The sequence below is a fragment of the Aquarana catesbeiana genome, linkage group LG04, assembly GCF_042186555.1.
Source record: "Aquarana catesbeiana isolate 2022-GZ linkage group LG04, ASM4218655v1, whole genome shotgun sequence".
In the NCBI taxonomy this organism is placed as follows: domain Eukaryota; kingdom Metazoa; phylum Chordata; class Amphibia; order Anura; family Ranidae; genus Aquarana; species Aquarana catesbeiana.
In genome coordinates this window covers 40,402,733-40,428,965 of record NC_133327.1, presented here as the reverse complement: position 1 = coordinate 40,428,965, position 26,233 = coordinate 40,402,733, and the positions used below count along the sequence as shown (strand labels likewise).

The window sequence follows — 26,233 nt, the reverse complement described above, 5'->3', positions numbered from 1 at the left end:
GGACATCAAGCAGGAGGATGGAAAAGGAAGTGCCGAAATACCATCATCAGGAAGGCAGGGACACGAGTCACAAGGGAACATTCACTACTACCCCCACACACAAGAAAAAGAGGCACAACCTCGATTACCATAGAAATAAAGCCTCCCCACTCCAAAAAAAAAGGGAAGGGAGGTGAGGAGAGAAGGAATGGTGAAAGGGGGGGGCTTCCACACAATGGTATCCCCAAGATGACATCGGATTACACCAATCACAATGTTATATCTACTAGTATATCTCATTCACAAAGAGATCAATAATAATAATAATATTATAATAATAATAATACTAAAATAATGTATCATAATACAAAACATTTACATTACAGCAGTATAAAGTAACAGCATGAACCCAATAGGCCCAGTTAAACCTCACATTCGATTAGTCTAAAAATGGGACATAGCTAACCATATCATTAAGCCCAGGTTTTATTGTGGTTTTAAGGGTATAAAACCATCTTGTCTCTACCTGTAAGATTTTTTTTTGTCTATGACCTCTCTTCTAGGGTGAGGATGCATTCTCACTGATGCTACAAACTTCACATTAATTTTTGAATTTTCTAGTCATTTATTCTTTTTCAAAACATATGATTGGTTTTACGCACATAAAATACATTACTGCCACATGTAAGTACATAATTCCCATAGTATCACAATTAACTAAATGCATAATCACAATTTCCTTGCATTGGGTAAGATTACTTCTCTCCTAGAATCAATACATTTACAGTACATGCATTTTCCGCACATAAGATCCCAACAGAAGAGATTTGCAAGGATCTACAAACTCCCCTTGCTGGTAGTGACCAGAAACTATGGCAAATTGATTTTGCTTCTCCGGTGATCTCCCCAGCTTCTGGGTCTCGTGCTGAACAGTTGCCCTGCTGCATTGTGAACACAGGAGCTTGCATTAGTACTGGTGCCATTCAAAGAACACTTTGTATTTTCTCAATAAATGCAAAGTGTTCTCAGATAAGAAGAGATAAGATGGAGTGGCGGTGTTCCCTAATCAGAGGGTATTACAACTTCCATGGAGATCCCAGAGGTATGGCATATATATGCTTACATTGGTCCAAGTTGGAAAAATTGGCATTCCCAAACTTCTGTTTTAACTAAAGGAGTTGAATGAGAATCAGTAAATTGTTTAAATATTAACTTAAGTTATCCAATCATGTGAAAAGCAAATTGACAAAATACCCAATCATGTGTAAATGAAATGAGTAAACGTGAATTTGCTTTTGACATGGTTGAATAGTTGAAGTGAATATCCACACCATTTATTTTGTGAAAATTCTCAGTTCCTTTGGAAAATCAGCCTGCACATTTGTACCTAACTACAGTTAGTTAAAGAGGAACTCCAGGCTCCTTCAGAAAAAAATAAAAGTCAGCAGCTACAAATACTGTAGCTGTTGACTTTTAATATTAGGGCACTTACCTGTTGAAGAATCCAGCGGTGTCCTTACCCGAGCAGATTTTTCATTCGGCTATCAGGTGCTGCCACCACCATCTTGACTAAGGGAAACCGGCAGTGAAGCCTTGCAGGAAGTGGGTACTTATCAAAACCAGGTACCCACTCCCAGGGCTGGCCCAAGACATTGTGCTGCCTGGGTCCAAGAATTAAATGCTGCCCCCCCCCAAAAAAAATAATGCCCACCAAAAGGCCTACACATCTATTATTTTATTTCATGATAATTAACCACCAGACCCGGCAAGTCACGGAACGGGGTAAAGGACCAATGACAGTGGCCCTCCGTCCACTGACAGAGCGATCACTTGTCAACAAACCGGAGCTTGTCCGGTGCAGCTCCTCCCTTCTCCTCGCACTGATCGGTACAGTGTGCGAGGAGAGGAGGGAGTCGGGTGCAGCAGCACTGTGGGCTGTCCCTGGAGTACCCACAGTGCTGATCTGTGCCCATCCATGCTACATCCATTCATCCATCCCTGGCTCATCCATGCTCCATATGTGCTCATACATGCCTCATATGTGCCCATCCATGCCTCATATGTGCCCATCTATTCTTCATCCATCCCTGGTTCATCTGTGCTCCATCCATCCCTGAATCATCCGTGCTCAATCCATGCTCCATCCGTGCTCACCCATGCTCCATATATCCCTGGATCATCCATGCTCCATCCATCTCTTGCTCATCTGTGCTCCATCCATCCCTGGCTCATCTGTGATCCATCCATCCCTGGCTCATCTGTGATCCATCCATCGCTGGCTCATCTGTGATCCATCCATCCCTGGCTCATCTGTGCTCCATCCATCCCTGGCTCATCTGTGCTCCATCCATCCCTGACTCATCCGTGCTCACCCATGCTCCATCCATCCCTGGCTCATCCATGCTCCATCCATCCCTGGCACATCTGTGCTCCATCCATCCCTGACTCATCCATGCTCCATCCGTGCTCATCCATGCTCAGTCTGTGCTCCATCCGTGCTCATCCATACCTGGCTCATCCATGCTCCATCCATGCTTATCCATGCTCCATCCATCCCTAGCTTGTCCATGCTCATCCATGCTCCATCCATCCCTGGCTCATCTGTGCTCCATCCATCCCTGGCTCATCTGTGCTCCATCCATCCCTGGTTCATCTGTGCTTCATCCATCCCTGGCTCATTCGTGCTCCATCCATGCTCAATCCGTTCTCCATCCGTCCTCATCCATGCTCAATCCACGCTCCATCCATCTGTGCTCATCCATGCTCCATCCATCCCGGCTCACCCATGCTCCATCCATCCCTGGCTCATCCATGCTCCATCCATCTCTGGCTCATCCATTCTCCAACCATCCCTGGCTCATCTGTGCTCCAACCATCCCTGGCTCAACCGTGCTCCATCCGTGCTCATCCATGCTCAATCCATTCTCCATCCTTGCTCATCCATGCTCAATCCATGCTTCATCCGTGCTCATCCATGCTCAATCCATGCTCATCCATGCTCAATCCGTGCTCCATCCGTATTCATCCATGCTCAATCCACGCTCCATCTGTGCTCATCCATGCTCCATCCATCCCGGGCTCATCCATGCTCCATCCATTCCTGGCTCATCCATGCTCCATTGAAACCTGGCTCATCCATTCTCCAACCATCCCTGGGTCATCTGTGCTCCATCCATCCCTGGCTCATTCGTGCTCCATCTGTGCTAATCCATGCTCAATCCGTGCTCCATCTGTGCTCATCCATGCTCCATCCATCCCTGGCTCATCCATGCTCCATCCATCCCTGGCTCATCTGTGCTCCATCCATGCTCATCCGTGCTCAATCGGTGCTCCATCTATGCTCATCCATGCTCCATCGGTGCTCATCCATGCTCCATCGGGGCTCATCCATGCTCCATCTATCCCTGGCTCATCCATGCTCTATCCGTGCTCATCCATGCCCATCCATGGCTCATTCATGTTCATCCATGCATCATCTGTGCTCATCCATGCCACAGCAGTGCTCATCCTTGTCACATCCTTGCCACTACAGTGCCCATCAGTGTCTCACAAAAGTGTAATAGGTAGTCAAATTAGATTTAAAATGTATGTCCCTGATGGTGCTCCCTGCATGTTGGGCCTCTCTATGTGGCCAGGCTGTGGAAAAGTCTACCACATGTGGTATCACCATACTTAGGAGGAGTAGCAGAATATATCTTGGGGTGTCATTTTTGCTATGTACATGCTATGTGTTAGAAATATCTTATAAATGAACAACTTTCTATGTTTTCATTTTCTTTTCACGTTTTCCAAAAACTTGTGGAAAAAAAAGACATGTTCAAAAGACTCATCATGCCTTATAGAATATACGTTGGGGTGTTTACTTTCCAAAATGGGGTCATGTTGTGGACGTTTCCATTGTCCTGGTGCTCCAGGGCCTTCAAAAGTGTAAGAGGTAGCCAAAAAATTAAATGTGTAATTTATGTCCCTAGAACGCCTGAAGGTGCTCCCTGCATGTCGGGCCTCTGTATGTGGCCAGGCTGTGTAAAAGTCTCACACATGTGGAATTGCCATACTCAGGAGGAGTAGTAGAATGTGTTTTGGGGTGTAATTTGTGGTATGCATATGCTGTGTAAGATAAATAACCTGTTAATATGACAATTCTGTGGAATTAAAAATAAAAAAAGAAAAAAATCTTCATTTTGCAAAGAATTGTGGAAAAAAATGACAACTTCAAAAAACTGACAATGCCTCTTACTAAATATCTTGGATTGTCTACTTTCCAAAAAGGGGTCATTTGGGGGGTATTTGTACTTTCCTGGCTTGTTAGTGTCTCAAGAAATGAGATAGACCGTCAGTACATCAGGTGTGATCAGGTGAGATCAATTTTCAGTGATTGGCACCATAGCTTGTAGACTCTATAACTTTCACACAGACCAAATAATATACACTGATTTGGGTTATTTTTACCACAGATATGTGGCAGTATAAATTTTGGCCAACATTTGTGAAGAAAAATTACTAATTTGCTAAATTTTATAACTGAAACAAAGAAAAATGCTTTTTTTTTTTTTTTACAAAATTTTCATTCTTTTTTCATTTATAGAGCAAAAAATAAAAAAAAACCCAGTGGTGATCAAATACCACCAAAAGAAGGCTCTATTTGTGTGAAAAAAGGACATAAAATTCATATGGGTAGCATGTTGCCTGACTGAGTAATTGCCATTCAAAATGTGAGAGCACTGAAAGCTGAAAATTGGTCTGGTTAGGAAGGGGGTTTAAGTGCCCAGTGGTCAAGTGGTTAAAACTAAAATTAAATTTATCAGGAAGTCAGATTTACATGCAACAGCACCTTGTCTATATGCAAAATGATATGACATAACATTATGTTCAATTTCAAGGGACGGGCTAGGGCAGTACAGGGGTAGGCTAGGGTAGTATAGGGGCAGACTAGGGTAGTATAGGTGAAGACTAGGGTAGTATATAGATAGGCTAGAGTTGTAAATGGACAGGCTAGGGCAGTATAGGGGCAGGCTAGGGTAGTATATGGATAGGCTAGGGTAGTATATAGACTGGCTAGAATAGTATATAGACAGGCTAGGGTAGCATATGGACAGGCTAGGGTAGCATACGGACAGGCTAGAGAAGTATATGGACAGGCTAGGGCAGTATATGGGGCAGGCTAGGGTAGTTTATAGACAGGCTAGAGCAGTATAGGGGTAGACTAGGGTAGTATAGGGGCAGGCTAGTGTAGTATAGGGGCAGGCTAGGGTAGTATAGGGGCAGGCTAGGGTAGTATATGGGTGGGCTAGGGTAGTATAATGGCAAGCTAGGGCTGTATAGTGATTTTTAAGCATGACAGGTTATGCAACATTTGGCCATCCAGCAGATCAGCAGCCACTACTAGAAAATAGGCATGTGCATTTAGTTTCGTTCCGAATCGAAATTCGGACGAATTTTTCATTATTCGGAAATTCGGATGCATCCGAATTTCCGAATTACAAAAGTAAAGAATTTAAACGAATCCGAAAAAAAAACGAACGAATTCGAAAACATATTCGAATCGAATTCGAAAACATATTCGAATCGAATTCGAAAACATATTCGAAAACATATTCGAATCGAATTCGAAAACATATTCGAATCGAATTCGAAAACATATTCGAAAACATATTCGAAAACATATTCGAATCGAATTCGAAAACATACTCGAATTCGAAAAAAATAGAAAACGTTTTTCTAAAAAAAAACAATAAGATAGAATATAAAATAATAAAGCAATAGAATATATATATATATAGTTTACTTTTTCAAATTCAGTTATTGTTTTTTTCAAATGCGGTAGAATTTTTTCAAATTTTATAGTTTTTTTCGAATGTGGTAGAAATTGTTCAAATTTGACAGTTTTTTTTGAATGTGGTAGAATTTTTTCGAATTTGATATTTTTTCGAATGTAGTAAAATTTTTTTTGAATTTGATAGTTTTTTTTGAATGTGGTAGAATTTTTTCGAATTTGACAGTTTTTTTCGAATGTGGTAGAATTTTTTCGAATTTGACAGTTTTTTTCGAATGTGGTAGAATTTTTTCGAATTTGACAGTTTTTTCGAATGTGGTAGAATTTTTTCGAATTTGATAGTTTTTTCGAATGTGTTAGAATTTTTTCGAATTTTATAGTTTTTTTCGAATTTGGTAGAAATTTTTCGAATTTGAGTTTTTTTTCGAATGTGGTAGAATTTTTTCGAATTTGATAGTTTTTTCAAATGTGTTAGAATTTTTTCGAATTTGACAGTTTTTTCGAATGTGGTAGAATTTTTTCAAATTTGACAGTTTTTTCGAATGTGGTAGAATTTTTTCAAATTTGACAGTTTTTTCGAATGTGGTAGAATTTTTTCGAATTTGACAGCTTTTTTCGAATGTGTTAGAATTTTTTCGAATTTGATAGTTTTTTTCGAATACGGTCGAATTTTTTCGAATGCGGTCGAATTTTTTCGAATTCGAATACGAAACGAAACAAATTCCGAAAACGAATGTAATGAATGCAACGAATTTAACTAAACGAATTTAGTTAAATAACGAATCGAAACGAAACTAAACTAAACGAATTTTTTCATCCTGCACATGTCTGCTAGAAAAAATGATGGACACCCTTTTTGTCATGTCACACAAAATTAACTTATATTACGTCTCTGTTACTCTCTCCCAGTGCACCCACAGTCTTCAGTGCCTACCCTCATGCATGCACCAGAGCAGAAGAAGGCGGGCCGGGCTCGAGGCCAGCCGCATCCCCTCCTTCAGTTCCACCCAATAGAAATGCAAGCCTTGCAAGCTGTGCCCAAATGTCAGCTGCAGGTGGAGCCTTTGGGGAAGGGATCTTTTATTGTTCCCTGTCTCCTGTGGGTACCACGCTGCCGGCAGCACACACACACTTGAGCTCATTGTGTGCTCGGGTGTTTAACAGCCGGTGTTAGACTGTGTGCGAGCACCCTTGTGCCCGGGCAACTATAAGTATGCGTGTCGAGGGCAGCAAAGCGGCCTTTTTACAGGGCAGCGGACCGCCCCGGGCAGCAGTTGTCATCCCACCTCTGCCCATTCTGCCCCTGGATGACACACAAAACTGCTGGAAAAAAATCTTGGGCTTAAATTTGCTGTCCCTCTCAAAGTGCCCCCTGGGTCCAATGGACCAAGTGAGATCCATGGTAGGGCCAGCCCAGCCTGCTCCCCTCCAAAAGGTGCCAAATGTGGCAGTGGAAGAGGGGAGGAGGCAGACAAGTGGAGCTACCCCTTTTGAGTGGAGCTCCACTTAATGTATCTTTTGTCATTTAGTATAGTAGGATACGATGGATAGAACCCGGTAAACTTCTTATTGCTGCCTTTGTCCTTATGGGGACTCTTAAGGAAATGTTTTTCAGGCATCAGTTGGGCCTGAATAATGTCAGCACTGGTGTGACTCCCCCATTGAAGCTAAGACATCAGGTTGGTGTAGGCTGGATTGGGAGTTAGGTAAGTATAATCACCTTTTGGTGAGTTAGGTGTGGGGTTTATGGTGGTAGGGGAGCATCCTACTTGGTGGAATTGTACCCATTCTTCATTCATTCTGGTATCTGCTTGCCAACAGAGAAAGTACAAGAGGAAATTGAAAAAGTAATTGACACAACTCAGCCTAGATTAGAGCATAGGAAACAAATGCCGTACACTGATGCTGTCATTCATGAGATCCTGCGCTATGGCGATATCGCACCGGCAAGTCTTCCACATGCAGCGTCAAAAGATGTCACATTTAGAGGATATTTTATTCCAAAGGTAAGTGACTGAAGTTAAAGTATAAGCAAATCCCATATAAGTATAATATGGTAATGTCATATCAAAAGCTGTTTTTAATCTTTTGGAATCTTCAGCTTTCATTAGCTTTCATTTCCTGGTGATACTCCTGCCTATGAAGGTCATTGATTAGGCACTTTCAGTTATTGAGTAATAACTGTCTCCCAATGCTGCTCCTGCATTGTCACCAGCACATGACCCCTGATGGAGACTACAAATGGCCATGCTGACATTGAGCAGGCATGGTCCACTATTGTCACTGTCATTAGGAAGCCAGTCTAGAGCAATGAGGAGTAGTTGCTGCTGAACTGATATTGCATACAGACAGGGAGTTGCTGACAAAAGACTGGAGTGGATCGTCGTTGGCACTGAGATTAGAAACTGGCTCTCACTGCTGTTAATCATATCCAGTGAGGGAGAAAAAGGGGGCAGAGCCCAGATGCGCTATGCGTGTCTATAAACCGGACTGGGCCTGAACGTCCGCCCCCATAGCAAGCTCTTGCTATGGAGGCAGACACTGAATTGGAAGGGAAACAGATTTTGGGGAGCTTTGTGGAAGCTGTAGTAAAGCATGGAGGTAGCCTGCAGGAGCCAGGAATAAGGTAAGCATAGCTGATTAGTCCCCGACCACAAGACAAAATGAGCAATTAACTCTTGCAGTGGTTAAATGTTAATTTCTATCTGGATGTGTAATTTCTATATAAACATGCCAACATACTGTATTTCATTGTGTATTTGTTGCATGCTAACTGGTTGGTAACTATTTTTCCTGCAGGGAACCACAGTCATCCCAGTGCTCTCCTCTGTTCTGAGGGAAAAGTCCTACTTTGAAAAACCATATGAGTTCTACCCAGAGCATTTTCTTGATTCTAAAGGCAATTTCAAGAAGGTTGATGCGTTAATTCCATTCTCTATTGGTAATACCCAACACATTTTTTGCATTAATAATTTCATTGTTTTTAAATAATTCCAAAATTGTTTTAAGGAGCTCTGGTAAACTTCAAGGGCACAAAACCTATATCCAGTCTTCTATATTACAGTATCTGATTGACACATGTATATTCTGATGTTCTGCAGAACCACTTGTCCATGGCAGTCCACCATCTAAAATAGGATATGTGGAGGGTATGTTGTACTAGAAAGAAGCTAAGCTCTGAGTTACAGAGATCCTGTTGCCCATTCTGACCAGGGATGAGAGAAATTTGGATTTTTAATTTTAAAAAATTTGGAAATTTGGGCATCTTTTGGTGAAATGCATTGGAGTCAGTGTGGAAGGTGAAATTAAGGTGGTGTTTGGTGGCTTTCAAAGTGCATGTTGCAGTAAAATGCAAGGTCTGTGTGTACCGTTCAGGTCTTCTCCCCATGTATAAATCTCTAGATGATAGTAGGTCCAGAATGTACCTGTAAACAAAAAAGTTAGATTTATAATTACCCTACTCCATCTTCCAGTTGCCTCCCTGTCCTTGGGCCCCTCCTATTCTCACTCTATACCTCTTCCTTGGACCAGTTGATAACCTCCCATGGCTTCCAATACCACCTCTATGCCGATGACACCCAGATCTATCTCTCCACTCCTCAACTCACACCCTCGATCTCCTCATGGATCTCAAACTTACTAAATGACATCTCGGTATGGATGTCACACCACTTTCTTAAACTCAATCTTTCTAAAACTGAGCTTGTAATATTTCCTCCTTCCCGGTCCCCCCCCATGACTATACCATTAAGATCAACAGCACAACCATTGGTCCCTCCACACATGCCAGGGTGTTGGGTGTAATCCTTGACTCTGATCTCTCCTTCAGCCCCCACATCACTGGCTAAATCCTGCCACCCTCACCTCCGCAACATCTCCAGAATTCGACCCTTCCTGACTAATGACACCACAAAGCAACTTATTCACTCCTTGATTATTTCCCGCCTTGACTACTGCAACTCTCTCTTTAATGGCCTACCCTTACGCAGGCTATCCCCCCTTCAGTCTATTATGAATGCTGCTGCTAGACTAATACTCCTCACTAACTGATCTGTGACTGCTTCTCCTCTCTGCCAGTCCCTTCACTGGCTTCCCCTACCCTACCCCACCGTATAAAATTCAAAATGCTAACCACAACATACAAGGCCATCCAAAACATCGCCCCCAGCTACATCACCAACCTCATCTGCAGATATCACCCAACTCGTCCCCTTAGCTCCTCCCAGCACCTCCTGCTCTCTAGCTCCCTTGTTACCTCCTCTCATGCTCATCTTCAGGACTTCTCCAGAGCTTCTCCCATCCTCTTTTGCCCCGTTATATCCGATCAGCCCCTAACCTGTCCAACTTTAAGGAGATCCCTGAAAACTCACTTATTCAGGGAAGCCTATCCCACACCCACCTAACAACCCCATCAAATTATTCCCCACATCTATTACCTTTTGTACCACCACCCCCTCCCTTTAGAATGTAAGCTCTACGAGCAGGGTCCTCCTGTCCCTTCTGTATTGTACTGTAATTGTGCTGTCCCCCCTCTACATTGTAAAGCGCTGCATAAACTGTTGGTGCTATATAAATCTTGAACAATAATAATAATGTCTTACTGCACGTTTAATGCAATATATTTCTGGGCATTACTGGACATTTAACGCAGTATATTTCAGTGCCTTCTGCATGTTTAATGCAGTATATTTCTGTGCATTGCTGCACGTTTAACACAGTATATTTCAGTGCATTACGTGCTGTTTAACATAGTATATCTCAGTGTGTTACTGCACGTTTAATGCAGTATATTTCTGTGCATTACTGCATGTTTAACACAGTATATTTCTGTGCATTACTGCATGTTTAACACAGTATATTTCAGTGCATTACTGCACATTTTATGTAGTATATTTTAGTGCGTTAGTGCCTGTTTAACACAATACATTTCTGTGCATTACTGCACGTTTAACTCAGTATATTTATGTGCATTGCTGCATGTTTAAAGCCGTATATTGCTCTGCGTCAGTGCATTTTTACTGCAGTATATTGTAGTGTGTTAGTGAAGTGTGTCTGTGTAGTGAGTACTCAGGTTATAAAGTGCACCAAACACCACTTTCCATTGATTAAAGGGCATCCACGTACACATTTCTTCATCTTTTTACATTTTGTTAATAAGCACCCCCCCCATCATGTTTGGAGGCCAACATGGAGAGGCAGATGTTCCCATGGCACTGTGAGGGGGCAGCAGCGTATGTGTCTACATGCAAAGGTGGACGTGGTCAGTCCTTAGGCAGGGCATCGTTTCCTGGTGTTTTCGTTTTTGTGGTGTAGCCCATGCTATCCAGCCATAGTATGCAGAGGAGGTGGTGGACTGGCTTATTAAACCCTCCTCATCCTCCTCATCCTCTGTCACCCAAGCAGAGACTAGTGTGCAGTCCACTGCAGCTACCAGAGTGACTAATTCTTCCTCCTTGTCCACAGCTCCTCCTGCCATAGCCCCACCATCAGGCATGGAGGAGTCAGCTGATTTATTTGAACACAGTGTCAGCCACTTGCTCCTTCACGATGCACAGCCATTGCTTGATTTCAGATGTTGGTTCTGAGGATGAGGAAGGTAGGAACATGAGCCTAAAGAGAGGGGAGAACACTGGTACACAAATTGGCAGTCATGTTCCCCCACCTGCAGCGTATTACCAAGTTGTCTCCAGTGATAATGAGGATGGAGGAAATTATGATGATGAGGTCATGGACGCGACTTGGGCTCCAGATAGAGCAGAGGAGGAAAGTGAGGGTGAGGCATAAGAGTAGAGAGCAGCCACCCTATCACATTGTGGAGCTGTTGTCTCCCGGCCCAGTTTCCGCAGCTCGGCTGTCTGGGCCTTTTTTTAGCACATGTGCAGCCGATCTCACTATTGAAATTTGCAAACTTTGTCTCAAGCACATCAAGCGTTGCAAAAACACCAGCCATTTGGGTACCACATACGTGACAAGGCATTTAACCTCCCACCACTCAGCCCATTGGCAAGAGCACCTGAAAGCCACACAAAAGGGATGCAATTCTGTTTCTCCTCCTTAATCACCTCTACCACCGCTTTACCTCACGACCTCTCAGCAGCCTCCACTGACAGAGATGATGGTATAGCGCAGGGTGTCCCAGGTCCTTGCAACACATCTGCCAAACACTATTTCTTTTCACGTAAGGCCATTCCAGCTCTCTGCTATCATGTGGAAGGCAATGTTGTGGCATCGTTGGACAAGGCAGTCACTCGCAAAGTCCACGTTACTGCATTACTGCTGACACATGGTCCAGCAAGCATGGTCAGGAGCGATATATTTCATTCACAGCACACTGGGTAACTCTGCTTGCAACTCGGAAGGATGCAGGACAGGGCTCAGTGCTGCAACTTATTGTGCTGCCAGGTCTCCATACAGCTAGTGGTGATGATGTGAGATTTGTCAGCTCTTCCCCCTCTTCCTCCTCCATGCCCTCCTCTGCTGAATTGTTCTATGAACCACAAGTACCCCTAAGCGTTCAAGGGGCTCTTTAATGAGTCAGGCTAAAAGGTGCCATGCAGTGCTTCAGCTGGTGTGTCTAAAGCAGTGGTCATCAACCCTGTCCTCAGGGCCCACTAACAGGCCAGGTTTGCAAGATAACTGAAATACATCACAGGTGATATAATTTGCTGCTCAGTGATTGCAGTATTCTAGTCTGCATCTCCCCAAGGTAATACATAAAACCTGGCCTGTTAATGGGCCCTAAGGACAGGGTTGATGACCACTAGTCTAGAGGACAGGAACCACACTGGAGCAGAGATTCTGGCAGCTATGCAGAGGCAGACCCAGAGGTGGTTCACGCCACGCCAAGAATGGTGGTATGCAATAATGGAACAAACCTCCTGTCCGCCCTTAGACAGGGAAAGTTGACACATGTGCCATTCCTGGCACATGTCCTCAATTTGGTGATGCAGCATAGGTACCCAGGGTTGAAAGATCTGTTAATGCAGGCCAGGAGAGTCTGTAGCCATTTCAGGCAGTCATACACAGCCAGTGCATGGCTGGCTGAAATTCAGTGGGAATTCCACCTGCCCACAAACCACCAGATTTGTGACACGCCCACCAGGTGCAACTCGACTTTGGTAATGCTGCAGTGGCTGCACATGCAGCAGAGGGCCATCAATGAGTACCTGCGTGAGTATGGCACAATGACATGCTCAGGCTGGCTCGCCTTTTTTCCCCCAATGCCAATGATTGCTAATAAAGGATGCATGCACTGTTCTGTCACCATTTGAGGAGGCCACAAGGATGGTGAGCCGTGACAATGCATGTATTAGTGACACAATCCCTGTTCTGTTCCTGCTTGAGCAGACTCTGTGTGTTATCATGGACAGGGCACTCGAGGCAGAACAGTGAAGAGGACTTACTTACCTCTCAAGGCCCGCTTTATGCAGGCACCATTCTTCCTACGCCATAGAACAAACAAGAGGAGAGGGAGGAGGATGAGGAATCTGGCAGTTTTGGAGGCACTGAAGCAGAGGAAGACAAACGTGAAACCTTAAGAGATGGTTTTCCCTTGAGAGTAGTATGTGGCTGGGAGGAGGCAGCTTCAGATACTGTAACCCTCAGTGACCCTGAGGAGTCTGCTTCTCATGCCTCTGCAAATTTGCGGTGCATGGGCTGCCTTATACTTCAAAGCCTGCAAAAGGACCCAAGAATACGTGGCGTGAAAGAAAAGGATCACTATTGGATAGCAACCCTCCTTGACCACTGTTACAAGGGGAAAGTCTCAGAACTCATTCTGTCCCCACAGAGGGAGCAATAGACAAAATCTCTGGAGGACACCTTAAAGAGGACTTTATCTAATGCAGTTCTTGACTCTGGTAGGTTACAGTGTCGTGGAAAACTTAATTTTGAGGCTTCTGTTGGACAAGAGAGGAGCGGGAGAGTAAGGGGCCACCTAAGTGATGCATTTCATCATTTTTTTAGTCCTCAGCACACAGGGCTGTCAGCTTCCACATCCCATCAGCAGCATCTGCATCATGTGGTGGACAATTATCTAAAAGGTGAAAACAGAGATGGAGAGCTTTCTATTTGATGATCCACTGGCTTACTCTGTCATGAGAATAGACCAATGGCCAGAACTTGCCCAGTATGCAATTGAGCTTCTGGGCTGCCCTGCATCCAGCGTGCTTTACGAATGGCATTGGATGTTTGGTTACTGATAAAAGAGTGCGTCAGTCCTGGATTACCAGCAGCTACAAACCCCTGATGCTGATGTTGCTGATAAAGTATTTTTGTATGTGGAATCTCTGCAAGACTTCTAGGCTGCCTAGCGTTGTGGGTGTTGATTTCAGCTGGTAGAAATGTTTTGGTGTAGGTTTCATGGGCACAATTAACACCCAAAGACCAATTTTTCTGCACCTGTTTGACAAGTGCATATCATTGCAATTTTTGACAGCAAGGCCAATTTTTGCCTTCATCAAGAGTACTTCTATAGGGTTATGGTGTAAAGGCACCACGGACACCCAAAGATCAATTTTTCCGCACCTGTTTGACTGGTGCATATCATTTAAATTTTTGGCAGCAAGGCCAATTTTTGATTTCATCAAGAGTACCACTATAGGGTTACAGTGTGAAGGCACCATGGACACCCAAAGACCAATTTTTCTGCACCTGTTTGAGAGGTGCATATCATTTCAATTTTTGACAGCAAGGCAATTCTTGCTTTCTTCAAGAGTACCTCTATAGGGTTACGGTGTGAAGGCACCTCTGACACACAAAGACCAATTTTTCCGCACCTGTTACTTTTATCTAAAGTCTGCGGAAGAGACACCAGAATTTATCCAAAAAATCTCTAATCTTGTTCCCAGTGCACTACATTGTGGCCTCATCATACAGACTGGCTTCCCAAGCCGTTGTTTACAAAATAAAGAAATCATGCAAGAAAATGTCATTATTTTTTGGCTTTATAAATGCAATTATTGCTGCGGCAGCTTCTATACACAGTACAGATTTGCCACTTTACAGGTAGACTAAGGGGACCCCCCAAGCACTATATCGAAAGGAATTTTTCATTTTTATTGTTATTTCTAATTTTTATGCTTTCACATTAAGCATTAGTAAATCAGTGCTCATTTAAAAATGACATTTTTTACAAACTTTTTTTTTAGTGATACATGTCCCCCAGGGTAGTACCCGGACAACCATAACCATTGTATGCCCAATTACTTGCATATAAGCCTTCAAAATGGGCACTTTTGATTTTTCCCATAGACTACAATGGGGTTCATTATTTGGTTCTGAACTTTCGCAATGTTCAAAAGTTCTGGTGGGAACTGAACAGAGGGTCAATTGACCCATCCCTATTCATCAGAACCAGTACTAAAGATGCCCATACACATGGAGCCAGGCTTATGCGTTTCCAGAGCAGAACCCTCTTTAACCACCCTCTTGCCCACTCAGTTTTTTTCATACCTTTCAACGCAATCTTTTACTCACCTTGGTTATCGCTGGGAGCTTTTACACAAAGTCTAAACAAGTATAAAAAATCCAGTTACTATATGATGTACAAAAAACGTCCTTCTCCTTCAAGCTTGTCAATCATCAGTAACAATGCTGATAGCCACGCTCCTCTGCAAAATGTTTTTATCCCACTGAATTCAGGAGCAGTGCAGCATCATTGGCTCCCCATCACTGGAAGCTGCATATGGTGGACTTCAGTGCCAGGATCCAAAGGTATTTGTGGGACTTTGCAGGGGGACTGTAAAGTGCAGATAAACTTGTAACTAAATGCTATAGCACTTTTTTTTTTTAAAGGGAGGTCATAGTTCTACTTTATGTTCACATTACCTTCAGGCTTTATTTAGGCTATCCTTGCATGGACCATTAAATTAAATTTCATAATTTTACACCCGTTCTAATGATTATCCTAAAAGACCGGTAGTGTAATATCTGCCTTAACTTAACTTTTCTTTAACTTAGAAAATGTGTCAATATCTAGTAATTATTTAATTTGCTATTAATAATTACATACAGTATCTCACAAAAGTGAGTACACCCCTCACATTTTTGTAAATATTTTATTATATCTATTCACGTGACAACACTGAAGAAATTACACTTTGCTACAAAGTAAAGTAGTGAGTGTACAGCTTGTATAACAGTATAAATTTGCTGTCCCCTCAAAATAACTCAACACACAGCCAATAATGTCTAAACTGCTGGTAACAAAAGTGAGTACACCCCTTAGTGAAAATGTCCAAATTGGGCCCAATTAGCCATTTTCCCTCCCCGGTGTCATGTGACTCGTTAGTGTTACAAGGTCTCAGGTGTGAATGGGGAGCAGGTGTGTTAAATTTGGTGTTATCGCTCTCACTCTCTGATACTGGTCACTGGAAGTTCAACATGGCACCTTGTGGCAAAGAACTCTCTGAGGATCTGAAAAAAAGAATTGTTGCTCTACATAAAGATGGCCCAGGCTATAAGAAGATTCCCAAGACCCTGAAACCGAGCTGTAGCACGGTGGCCAAGACCATACAGTGGTTTAACAGGACAGGTTCCACTCAGAACAGGCCTCGCCATTGTCAACCAACAAAGAAGTTGAGTGCACGTGCTCAGGATCATATCCAGAGGTTGTCTTTGGGAAATAGACTTATTAGCAGTGGTGGCCTGTCCATAGGGGGTGCTCGCCCCCCCCCCCCCAAGCTTTTGGCAAAAAAAAAATTAAAAAAAAAAGAAAAAAAAGTCAGTTTAAGAGTGACCAAGCGCCAGACACACGACGGTCTAATGGAAGCTTCCCAGCTTGCAATCAGCTGATTGCAAGCTGGGAAGCTGATTTGCCTGTGTTTAGGACATGTGCAGGGTGCAAGTCCTCCGCCCGCACACACTCCCACTCTCCAGTGTTTTGTCCCTGGCTCTAGTGCATTTTTTTTCATTGGCCGGGTCTTTTTCAGCGCTACGGCGTCACTTCCAGTTTCCCTGGAGTCGGAGTGAAGTGCGGACACTGAGACTACTTTATTACTGCAACCCGGGACCCTGTAATGTGAGACGGGGAGCTGATCACAGATGCGGCGGGTGGGTGCAGAGCTGAGCCCGAGCACGGTGTACCAGAGCAGAAGGTGAGTGACTGAGTGTGGGGATCAGAGGTGATCTCTCTCACTGTGAATGACAGAGGATTTTTGCATGTCTCTGCCTCCCAGCAACATGCTTCCCCGTCCCCCCAGTTCTCAGACTCCTCTGCAGGGAGGCTACAGAGTGACTGCTCCACCTGGTGTGAAGTGTGTCCTGCCATGAGCCTGGTTCCCCCTCCCCCACCTCTGATCACTTTTCTCAGCTGATGCAGAGCCTCATGGAGGGGGGAGGGTGGGGCTGCTGAGTGTTGTGGTGCAGGGCAGTGACTAGCAGCTGTGGGGTTCCCAAACCCCCCCCCCTTTCCTGCTTCCTAAATCGCCCCCCCACCTCTCCACCCTAAAATGCCCCCTGCCTCTCCATCCTAAAACGCCCCCCCTCCCTGCCTCCCCATGCTAAAATGGCCCCCACTTCCTACCTCTCCACCCTAAAACGGCCTCCCCTCCCTGCCTCTCCACCCTAAAATGGCTCCCCTCCCTGCCTCTCCACCCTAAAATGGCTCCCCTCCCTGCCTCGCCATCCTAAACAATAACCCCCCTCCCTGCCTCTCTATCCTAAACAATAACCCCCTCCCTGCCTCTCCATTCCAAACAATAACCCCCCTTTCTGCCGCCACCCTAAACAAATCCCCCTCCCTGCCTCTCCACCCTAAACAATAACCCCCTCCCTGCCTCTCCACCCTAAACAATTTATATACCGTATCTGCGGTGCTGAGCTATATACCATATCTGTGGTGCTGAGCTATATACCATATCTGTGGTGCTGAGCTATATACCATATCTGTGGTGCTGAGCTATATACCATATCTGTGGTGCTGATCTATATACCATATCTGTGGTGCTGATCTATATACCATATCTGTGGTGCTGATCTATATACAGTATCTGTTGTACTGAGCTATATACCGTATCTGAGGTGCTGATCTATATACCGTATATGTGGTGGTGAGCTATATACCGTATCTGTAATGCTGAGCTATATACCGTATCTGTGTCGCTGAGCTGTATATTCTGTTCTGTGATGCTGAGCTGTATACTCCTGACAGTATGGTTGGAAGCAAGTGGAATACAGGGGACGGAGTGGGTGGATTCTATAAGGGGTGGGGCTTATGGGAAGTGGGAGTGGTCAAAACGGAAGGGCAGGGTCTGGCGCTCCCCATCCTAAAACTTCACCAGCCACCACTGGTTATGAGTGTTGCCAGCATTGCTTCAGAGGTTGAAGGGGTGGGGGGTCAGCCTGTCAGTGCTCAGACCATATGCCGCACACTGCATCAAGTTGGTCTGCATGGCTGTCATGCCAGAAGGAAGCCTCTTCTAAAGATGATGTACAAGAAAGCCCGCAAACAGTTTGCTGAAGACAAGCAGACTAAGGACATGGATTAATGGAACCATGTCCTGTGGTCTGATGAGACCAAGATAATAAACTTATTTGGTTCAGATGGTGTCAAGTGTGTGTGTGGTGGCAACCAGGTGAGAAGTACAAAGACAAGTGTGTGTTGCCTACAGCCAAGCATAGTGGTGGGAGTGTCATGGTCTGGTGCTGCATGAGTGCTGCTGGCACTGGGGATCTACAGTTCATTGAGGGACCCATGAATGCCAACATGTACTGTGACATACTGAAGCAGAGCATGATCCCCTCCCTTCGGGGACTGGGCCGCAGGGCAGTATTCCAACATAACAACCCCAAACCACTGCCTTGCTAAAGAAGCTGAGGGTAAAGGTGATTGACTGGCCAAGTATGTCTCCAGACCTAAACCCTATTGAGCATCTGTGGGGCATTCTCAAATGAAAGGTGGAGAAGTGCAAGGTCTCTAACATCCACCAGCTCTGTGATGTCGTCATGGAGGAGTCGAAGGGGACTCCAGTGGCAACCTATGAAGCTCTGGACTGCTTGTCTTGTTGCTGGGGGTTGCATGTCTACTGCAGTCTCGCCACTTGTTAGCTGTTATTACAAGACAGCAACCACTCTGAAATCCTCTCCAAACTTCTGGATAGTGAGCCTCACTGGCCATTGCTACAGCTCAAATTTTTACTGCTGATCGTGCTGGTAGACCACTTCCTGCTTTACCCCCATTGCTTGTTATCGATCACTACTATATTTTTCTACGTAGGACTTTCTGCACTGCCGATCTACACTAATAGCTCACCAGCAAGGATTACCGTCTTGAAGTACTCTATACCTTGTCTGCTTATTATACGATACAATTTTCTACATTAGATTCTTATCTCCTGAAGAAGCGCTGCTAGGCGCGCAACATGTCGAGCGATTAGTCGAGCGACCCTATTTGGACTCAACCACTCTACGCACTCCATCTACCTTGACTAGTGTTACTGGTTATTTATTATAACTACCATTTACTTATTTGATAATTACAACTGTAGCGTTATTTGAGTGCTGAGGGTTAGACTATCTTATGTTATTGTCATGATGTGTTCTCCTTTTTTTTTCTTTGTATGCGTTACACAAATTGTTTTTAACTCTATTTGATTAAAATAAAAAACCTTTGTATTTTTATATCAAACCTATATGCCTACAAAGTCCATTATTGCAAAAATCCAATCTCCTTCCATTACTATTGGGACGCTGGTGCATTTTTACTGATGTATCCACACCATCACCCTGTGATGATACACGGTAAACTCTTAACAATTGTCATCATGCCACCGCTATCTGATTTAATCAGTGTTCCTATTCAAAGGAACAGCGACTCATCCCATCCAATTTTCACCCCCCTCTGACTATGCATGGCACCTTACATGACCATTAGGGATGAGCCGAACACCCCCTGGTTCGTTTTGCATCAGAACTTGCGAACGGACCGATAGTTTGCACAAACTTTCAAACCCCGTTAAAGTCTATGGGACTCGAACGTGAGAAATCAAAAGTGCGAATTTTAAAGGCTAATATGCAAGTTATTGTCCTAAAAAGGTTTGGGGACCCGGGTCCTGCCTCAGGGTACATGTATTAATGCAAACAAAAAGTTTTAAAAATGGCTGTTTTTTCAGGAGCATTGATTTTAATGATGCTTAAAGTGAAAAAATAAAAGTGAAATATTCCTTTAAATATTGTGCCTGGGGGGTGTCTATAGTATGCCTGTAAAGTGGCGCATGTTTCCCGTGTTTAGAACTGTCCCTACACAAAATGACATTTCTAAAGGAATAAAAGTCATTTAAAACTGCTTGCGGCTTTAATGTAATGTCTGGTCCCGGCAATATGAATGAAAATCATTGAGTAAAAAGGCATGGGTACCCCTCCCCCTCCCCAGCCAATTACCAGCTCCTTTGGGTCTTGTATGGATATTAAAGAGAACCCCGCACCCAAGTTAAAAAAAGGAAAGGCGTGGGGCCCCCAGGCCCTATATACTCTGAACAGCAGTATACAGGAGGTCCAAACAAGACAGGGACTGTAGGTTTGTTCTTAAGTAGAATCTGTTTGTAATTTTGAACTGGTACATTTTTAAAGTGTAGCTCCAGCCAAAAAAAAATCTATTTTTAAGCTTTTTGGAAAACATAGGGAAGGGTTATCACCCCTGTAACCTTTGTTGGGCTGTCTGTGCACCTCACTTTCTGTCCCAATGACAATTGGATTTGGAAAATTTGGGGTTTTTAGTGAAACAAGAAACTCTTACAGGAGAGAATTTCCCTTCCTAGGGCTAGATTTCCTATCACTTCCTGTTGTCTCCTTCTGTTTGAAAGGAGTCGTTTGTTAGTTGGATGTTTGAAAGTAGGAGCCTGCCCTATATACTCTGCAGAAATTTAGGCCTTAGGTGTTGGTGTTGCCTCAACACTGTAAGCCCTCACAGTTCCTCTTGGTGGGCACAGGTACGGGCCCTGCTGTGAAATATTGTAATTACATGCCCCTGTTGAACAGGGGTATAAAAATTGGGCCTTAGGCACAGGTGCTGGTGCCACAACACTGCAACCCCTCACAGAAACTCTAGTTGGAGCACAGGAATGAGCCCTGCTGCAAAGTATTGCATCAAAAATTGTATTTATACGCCCCTGTTAAACAGGGGCTGAAAAATTCGGCCTTAGCCACTGGTGCCACAACACTGCAACCCCTCACAGATACTATAGTTGGAGCGCAGGAATGAGCCCTGCTGCAAAGTATTGCATCAAAAATTGTAATTACACGCCCTTGTTAAACGGGGCAGAAAAATTGGGCCTTAGCCACTGGTGGCGGTGACCAGAACCAAAAATTTTCTTACAAGCTATCAGCTTGAAAATTGACGAGGAAGAAGATAGCCACTCAGCATAACAGGATAGTCACTCAGCATCAGCATAGGCAGTCTTCAAGGGATCTCACATAAAAAAAATATATATTTGGTTACATCAGCATCAGGTGCTTGGTAGCTGGTGATCCAAGACTGATTAATTTTTATGAAGGTCAGCCGATCGACCGATTCGGTGGACAGCCGCACCCTGTGATCGGTTACAAAGCCTCCAGCAGCAATGAATGTGCGTTCCGAAAGAACGCTGGATGCAGGACAGGCCAGTAGCTCAATTGCATACTGTGCAAGCTCTGGCCAGTGATCCATCCTCAAGACCCAATAACCCTGAGGATTTTCGGTGGGAAAGGTGTTCAAGTCTGATCTACGTATTCCTGTACCATGTAAATCAGACGCTGGTGATGGTTGCTGGAACCGATCAGACCTTGGGGCTACGGACTAAAAAATTGTCTGAACGCATCAGTCAGACAGCCACCTTCCCTACCGCTCCTTCTGTGACTGACCGAAGCCTCAGCAACACGTTGTCCAGGACCAGGAATTTGTAACCTCCCAGGCTCTGGAAACACATTGCACAAACCTTTCTGCAAGGCCTCCCGAAGATGTTTCATCCTCTGCTCCCTCTGCGACGGCAAGATAAGGTCCTTAACCTTACCCTTGTAACGTGGATCAAGGAGGGTTGCCAGCCAGTAATGCTCCCTCTCCTTGATACCACAAATACGAGGATCCTTCCACAGGCTTTGCAGGATCAGGGAGGCCATGCAGCGTAGGTTTGCTGAGGCATTCTGTCCGAAGTCCTCTGGGTCACTAAGGATGACATGATCCGCAGCCACCTCCTCCCAGCCACATACAAGTCCATGGGTTTCTTGGGACTGTAAATGATCACTTGAAGACTGCTTCTGATGCTGAGTGCTAGGCTCCACCTCCATGCTGACACAATCTTCCTCCTCCTCGTCCTCTTCCTGTGTGATCGGCAGGCCAGCAGGAACACTGTCTGGATAAAGGGGGCCTTGAGAGGTAAGGAAGTCCTCCTCTTCCTCCCTCTGTTCTGCCTCAAGTGCCCTGGCTATTATTCCACACAGCGTGTGCTTCAACAGGTGGACAAGAGGGACAATGTCACTGATGCATGCACCATCACTGCTCACCATTCTTGTGGCCTCCTCAAATGGTGACAGCACAGCGCATGCATCCCTGATCATGACCCACTGGTGTGGAGAAAAAAAACAAGCTCCCCTGACCCTGTCCTGGTGCCATAGTCGCACAGGTACTCATTGATGGCCCTCTGCTGCATGTGCAGCCACTGCAGCATGGCCAACGTTGAGTTCCACCTGGTGGGCATGTCACAGATTAGGTGGTTCTTGGGCAGGTTAAATTCCTTTTGGAGGTCAGCCAGCCGAACACTGGCATTATATGACCGACGGAAATGCACACAGACTTTCCTGGCCTGCCTCAGGAGATCCTGTAAGCTTGGGTACCTGCCCAAGAACCTCTGCACCACCAAGGTAAGGACATGAGCCAAACAGGGCACATGGGTCAGGTGTCCCTGTCGGAGGGCGGAGAGGAGGTTGGTGCCATTGTCGCAAACCAGCATTCCTGGCTTAAGCTGGCAAGGCATCAACCACCTCCGAGCCTGCCCCTGCAGAGCTGACAGAATCTCTGCCCCAGTATGGTTCCTGTCAAGCACACCAGCTCAAGCACCGCATGGCATCTTTTTGCCTGCATACTTGCGTAGCCCCTTAAACGCCTACGGAGCACCGCTGGTTCCCAGGACAAATCAGCAAGGGAAGAGGCCATGAAGGAAGAAGAAGAGGAGGGGGTGGAGGAGAGAGGTGTGTCAGAATCACCACTAGTAGAATTTGAGGCATGGTGGCGGAACAACCTCCAACACTACTGCACCCTGTCCTGCATCCTTCCCAGCTGCCAGCGGAGTCACCCAGTGGGCCGTGAAAGATAGGTAACGTCCCTGTCTATGCCTGCTGGACCATGAGTCAGCTGTAATATGCACCTTACTGCTGTCCACCCTTTCCGTGAAAAAAAGTGGCGTTTGGGAACCTGCTACTGAGGAACCGCACATTCCACAAACTCACGGAAGGGGGCAGAGTCTACCAACTGAAAAGGCAGCAGTTGAAGTGCTAGCAATTTAGCCAAGCTAGCATTCAACCATGGGCATGTGGATGGCTGGGAGCGAACTTCTTTCGGCGGTGCAGCAGCTGGGGCAGGGTAATTTGCCTGGTACAAATCGGACGTTGGTGTACTGATAGCAGATTGCCCGTAAGTACTTGGCAGTGACACACCTAATTCTACACCTTCATTCCTCTCAGTGCAGGTTTCTGAGAGGACTGAAGGTATAGTGGGGTTGGAGATCCCAGCTGATGAGGAGCAAGGAAAGGTCCGCTTTGTTCTTTGGTGTGGGTCTTTTATGTATGCTTGCCAACGGACTGCATCGCAGGTCGACATATGTCTGGTGAAGCATGTGGTGCCCAAGCCGCTGCTGTTTTGGCCACGTGAGATGCGCTTCAGACATATGTTGCAAATAGCAATGATGCGATCTGCTGCACACGTCTCAAAGAGACAGCAGCGCCCTGCACATGCGGAGCTCTGCGGTGTGATGCAGTCAGTTGGCTGCCCTTAAGCTGGCCCCTGGAGGGCATCCTGCCTCGTTGGAGATGTGCCTCCTCCTCCTCTCTCCTATCATCCACCCATGTAGAGTCAGTGACCTCATCATCCCCTCCCTCCTCGTCATTGGAGCAAACCTGGCAGTATGCTGCAGCTGGGGGAACATGACTGCCAGTTTGCTGTCCTTCTTGGGCACCTCCTCTCTCTGGGCTCACGTAACTTTCTTCCTCAAGCTGGGTACCATCATCGGAGCCCTCAAAATGCTGTGCATCCTCCTGCAGCATGTACCCAACACTGTGGTCAAACAGTTCGGGGGACTCCTCAGGACATGGTGGGGCTAAGGAAGGAGTGACTGATGCCATTGAGCCGAGGGAAGAGGCCGCTTTGGCAGCTGCTTTGGCAGACAAAGTACCCTGAGCCTGGGTGAGAGAGGATGAGGAGGATGAGGAGGATGAGGACAGCTTGAGCCCAGTATACAGTACACTGACTTAATAAACTGCAGCTTAGCTCAATCAACTGCCTGTATTATTAGGAATAGAACAGGAAATGTCTGCAGTCAGCTTTAGCTGCACACTGTGCCCAGTATACAGTAAACTGACTAAATAAATTGCAGCAAGAATAACAGGAACACTCCGAAATGAGATCTAGCTAAACTGAATACAGGGATGCATATATATACTAAATATACTGACTGCAGCTACCTGAATCGCCTGCCTGCTCTATCTAACTGAAATGAAATGACACTCTGACTCTCTATCTCTCTCACATGCCGCACCACACTACACAAGGCCGACATGCAGGCGGCCTTATATAGTGTGGGGCGTGTACCTACTCCCCTGAGCCATGATTGGCCAAAGGCACCCTTCCTTTGGCCAATTATGGCTCTCTGTGCTGACGGCGCTGTGATTGGCCAAAGCATGAGGGTCATAGTGCATGCTTGGCCAATCATCAGCCAGCAATGCACTGCGATGCCGCAGTGAATTATGGGCCGTGACGCGCCACTTGAATTTGGCGCAACCGGCCCATAATGTTCGAAATTTGGCGAACGGCCGAACAGACAATGTTCGACTCGTACACAAAGCTCATCTCTAATGACCATAGAGCAACATAGAACCCATGCAGATCCCATCTACTGGGGGCCACACATAATAGCTTTCAGCTGGTCACTGATGACGTTATTGGCATTTCAGAAAAAATACTCTACAGCCCTGCAGCAAGGAAGGTAAAAGAAATAAATCAGGGTTGCTGTAGAGGGAAGGGGAGTGGATGGTGACCTGCAACAAAGTGAGCCTTGGGATATACCTGAAAGTGGCCCAAACTGTCTCTGTCAAGTACAGCCTTTTGGGTTTGCTAAACCTGTGAGCAATGCTCCCACATTATAGGCCAGCACATACATTTTTCTGAGTTTTTCACAGGAACATGTTCTGATTTAGATCTTTTTTTTACTATGCTCAATCAAACAGTCAATATTGATATACTTGGGGGTAGTGATGCTTAGTCCCACTTGATCTGCACTGAGTAGAGCCAAAGACAAACCTGTGTTTGGATGTTGCATAACAACTCATGTATATCTACCCTAATACCCATTTTATAAACAGATGCTACTTTATGGCCGTTTCAAATGAACCATATCATTTTATTTTTTTTTATTAGGAAAAAGAAGCTGTGCCGGAGAAACATTGGCTAAGATGGAGCTGTTCCTCTTCTTTACAACACTGCTGCAACATTTCACCTTCCAGGCCCCTTCCGGAGCTGTGCTGGACCTCACCCCTGCACTGGGGGCCACAAATGGCCCATTACCATATGAAATCTGTGCAATTCCTCGCATTTAGATTTAGTCTGCTCTGAAATACATTGTAATTTATTAAAATATTAAAAATTGTATTATTTGTTGAAATAAAATAAAATTAAAAAAAAAATTAACTCTTTACACTTAAGTTACTGATTTGTAATAGCAAAATTTTACTTGTATCTTGAACACCTAAATTAAGATGATGTGTTTTATTTAAAATTTCATAGTCCCCATAGTAGACTGAAGAGTCCAATCAGGCCTGCCTGTAAAACTGACAGGTGGACCTGATCGGAAAGCTTGTGTGAAACCAGCTTAATGGTTTAGGGCAGGGATATGCAATTAGTGGGCCTCCAGCTGTTGCAGAACTACAAATCCCATGAGGCATAGCAAGACTGACAGCCACAAGCATGACATCCAGAGGCAGAGCATGATGGGACTTGTAATTTTGCAACAGCTGGAGGTCCGCTAATTGCATATCCCTGGTTTAGGGGATGTTTTATAGTATCCTGAAATCTGTATCTTACAGCCCATTCATTAAATGCAGGCCGAAGTTTGGAGCCAGTGGTGCACCAAAGATTTCTCTCTGCTTAACACAGCAGAGAGAGCTTTATGATTGAAGAAATGCCAGTCTTTGACAGTTTTTATCCATTCTGTCATTCTTTTTATTGCATTCCATAGGCTTTGCTCTTTCACTCTGCTTAATAAATGCAACTCACATGGAGTTAATGCAGCTCCCAAATAT

The 26,233-nt window shown here is 45.0% G+C and overlaps 1 protein-coding gene across 1 annotated transcript in view; it reads left to right on the top strand.

Annotated features, from left to right (window-relative positions):
* The window catches only part of LOC141139192 (cytochrome P450 2K4-like), a 58,880-nt gene extending 33,110 nt beyond the window's left edge, over positions 1–25,770 (top strand). The window contains exons 7-9 of the mRNA XM_073625111.1: positions 7,574–7,758; positions 8,552–8,693; positions 25,353–25,770. Of these exons, the coding sequence (XP_073481212.1) occupies positions 7,574–7,758; positions 8,552–8,693; positions 25,353–25,531 (506 nt within the window). The 3' untranslated portion in view covers positions 25,532–25,770. The remainder of the gene's footprint in view (positions 1–7,573; positions 7,759–8,551; positions 8,694–25,352) is intronic.
* The last annotated feature ends 463 nt before the right edge of the window (positions 25,771–26,233 follow it).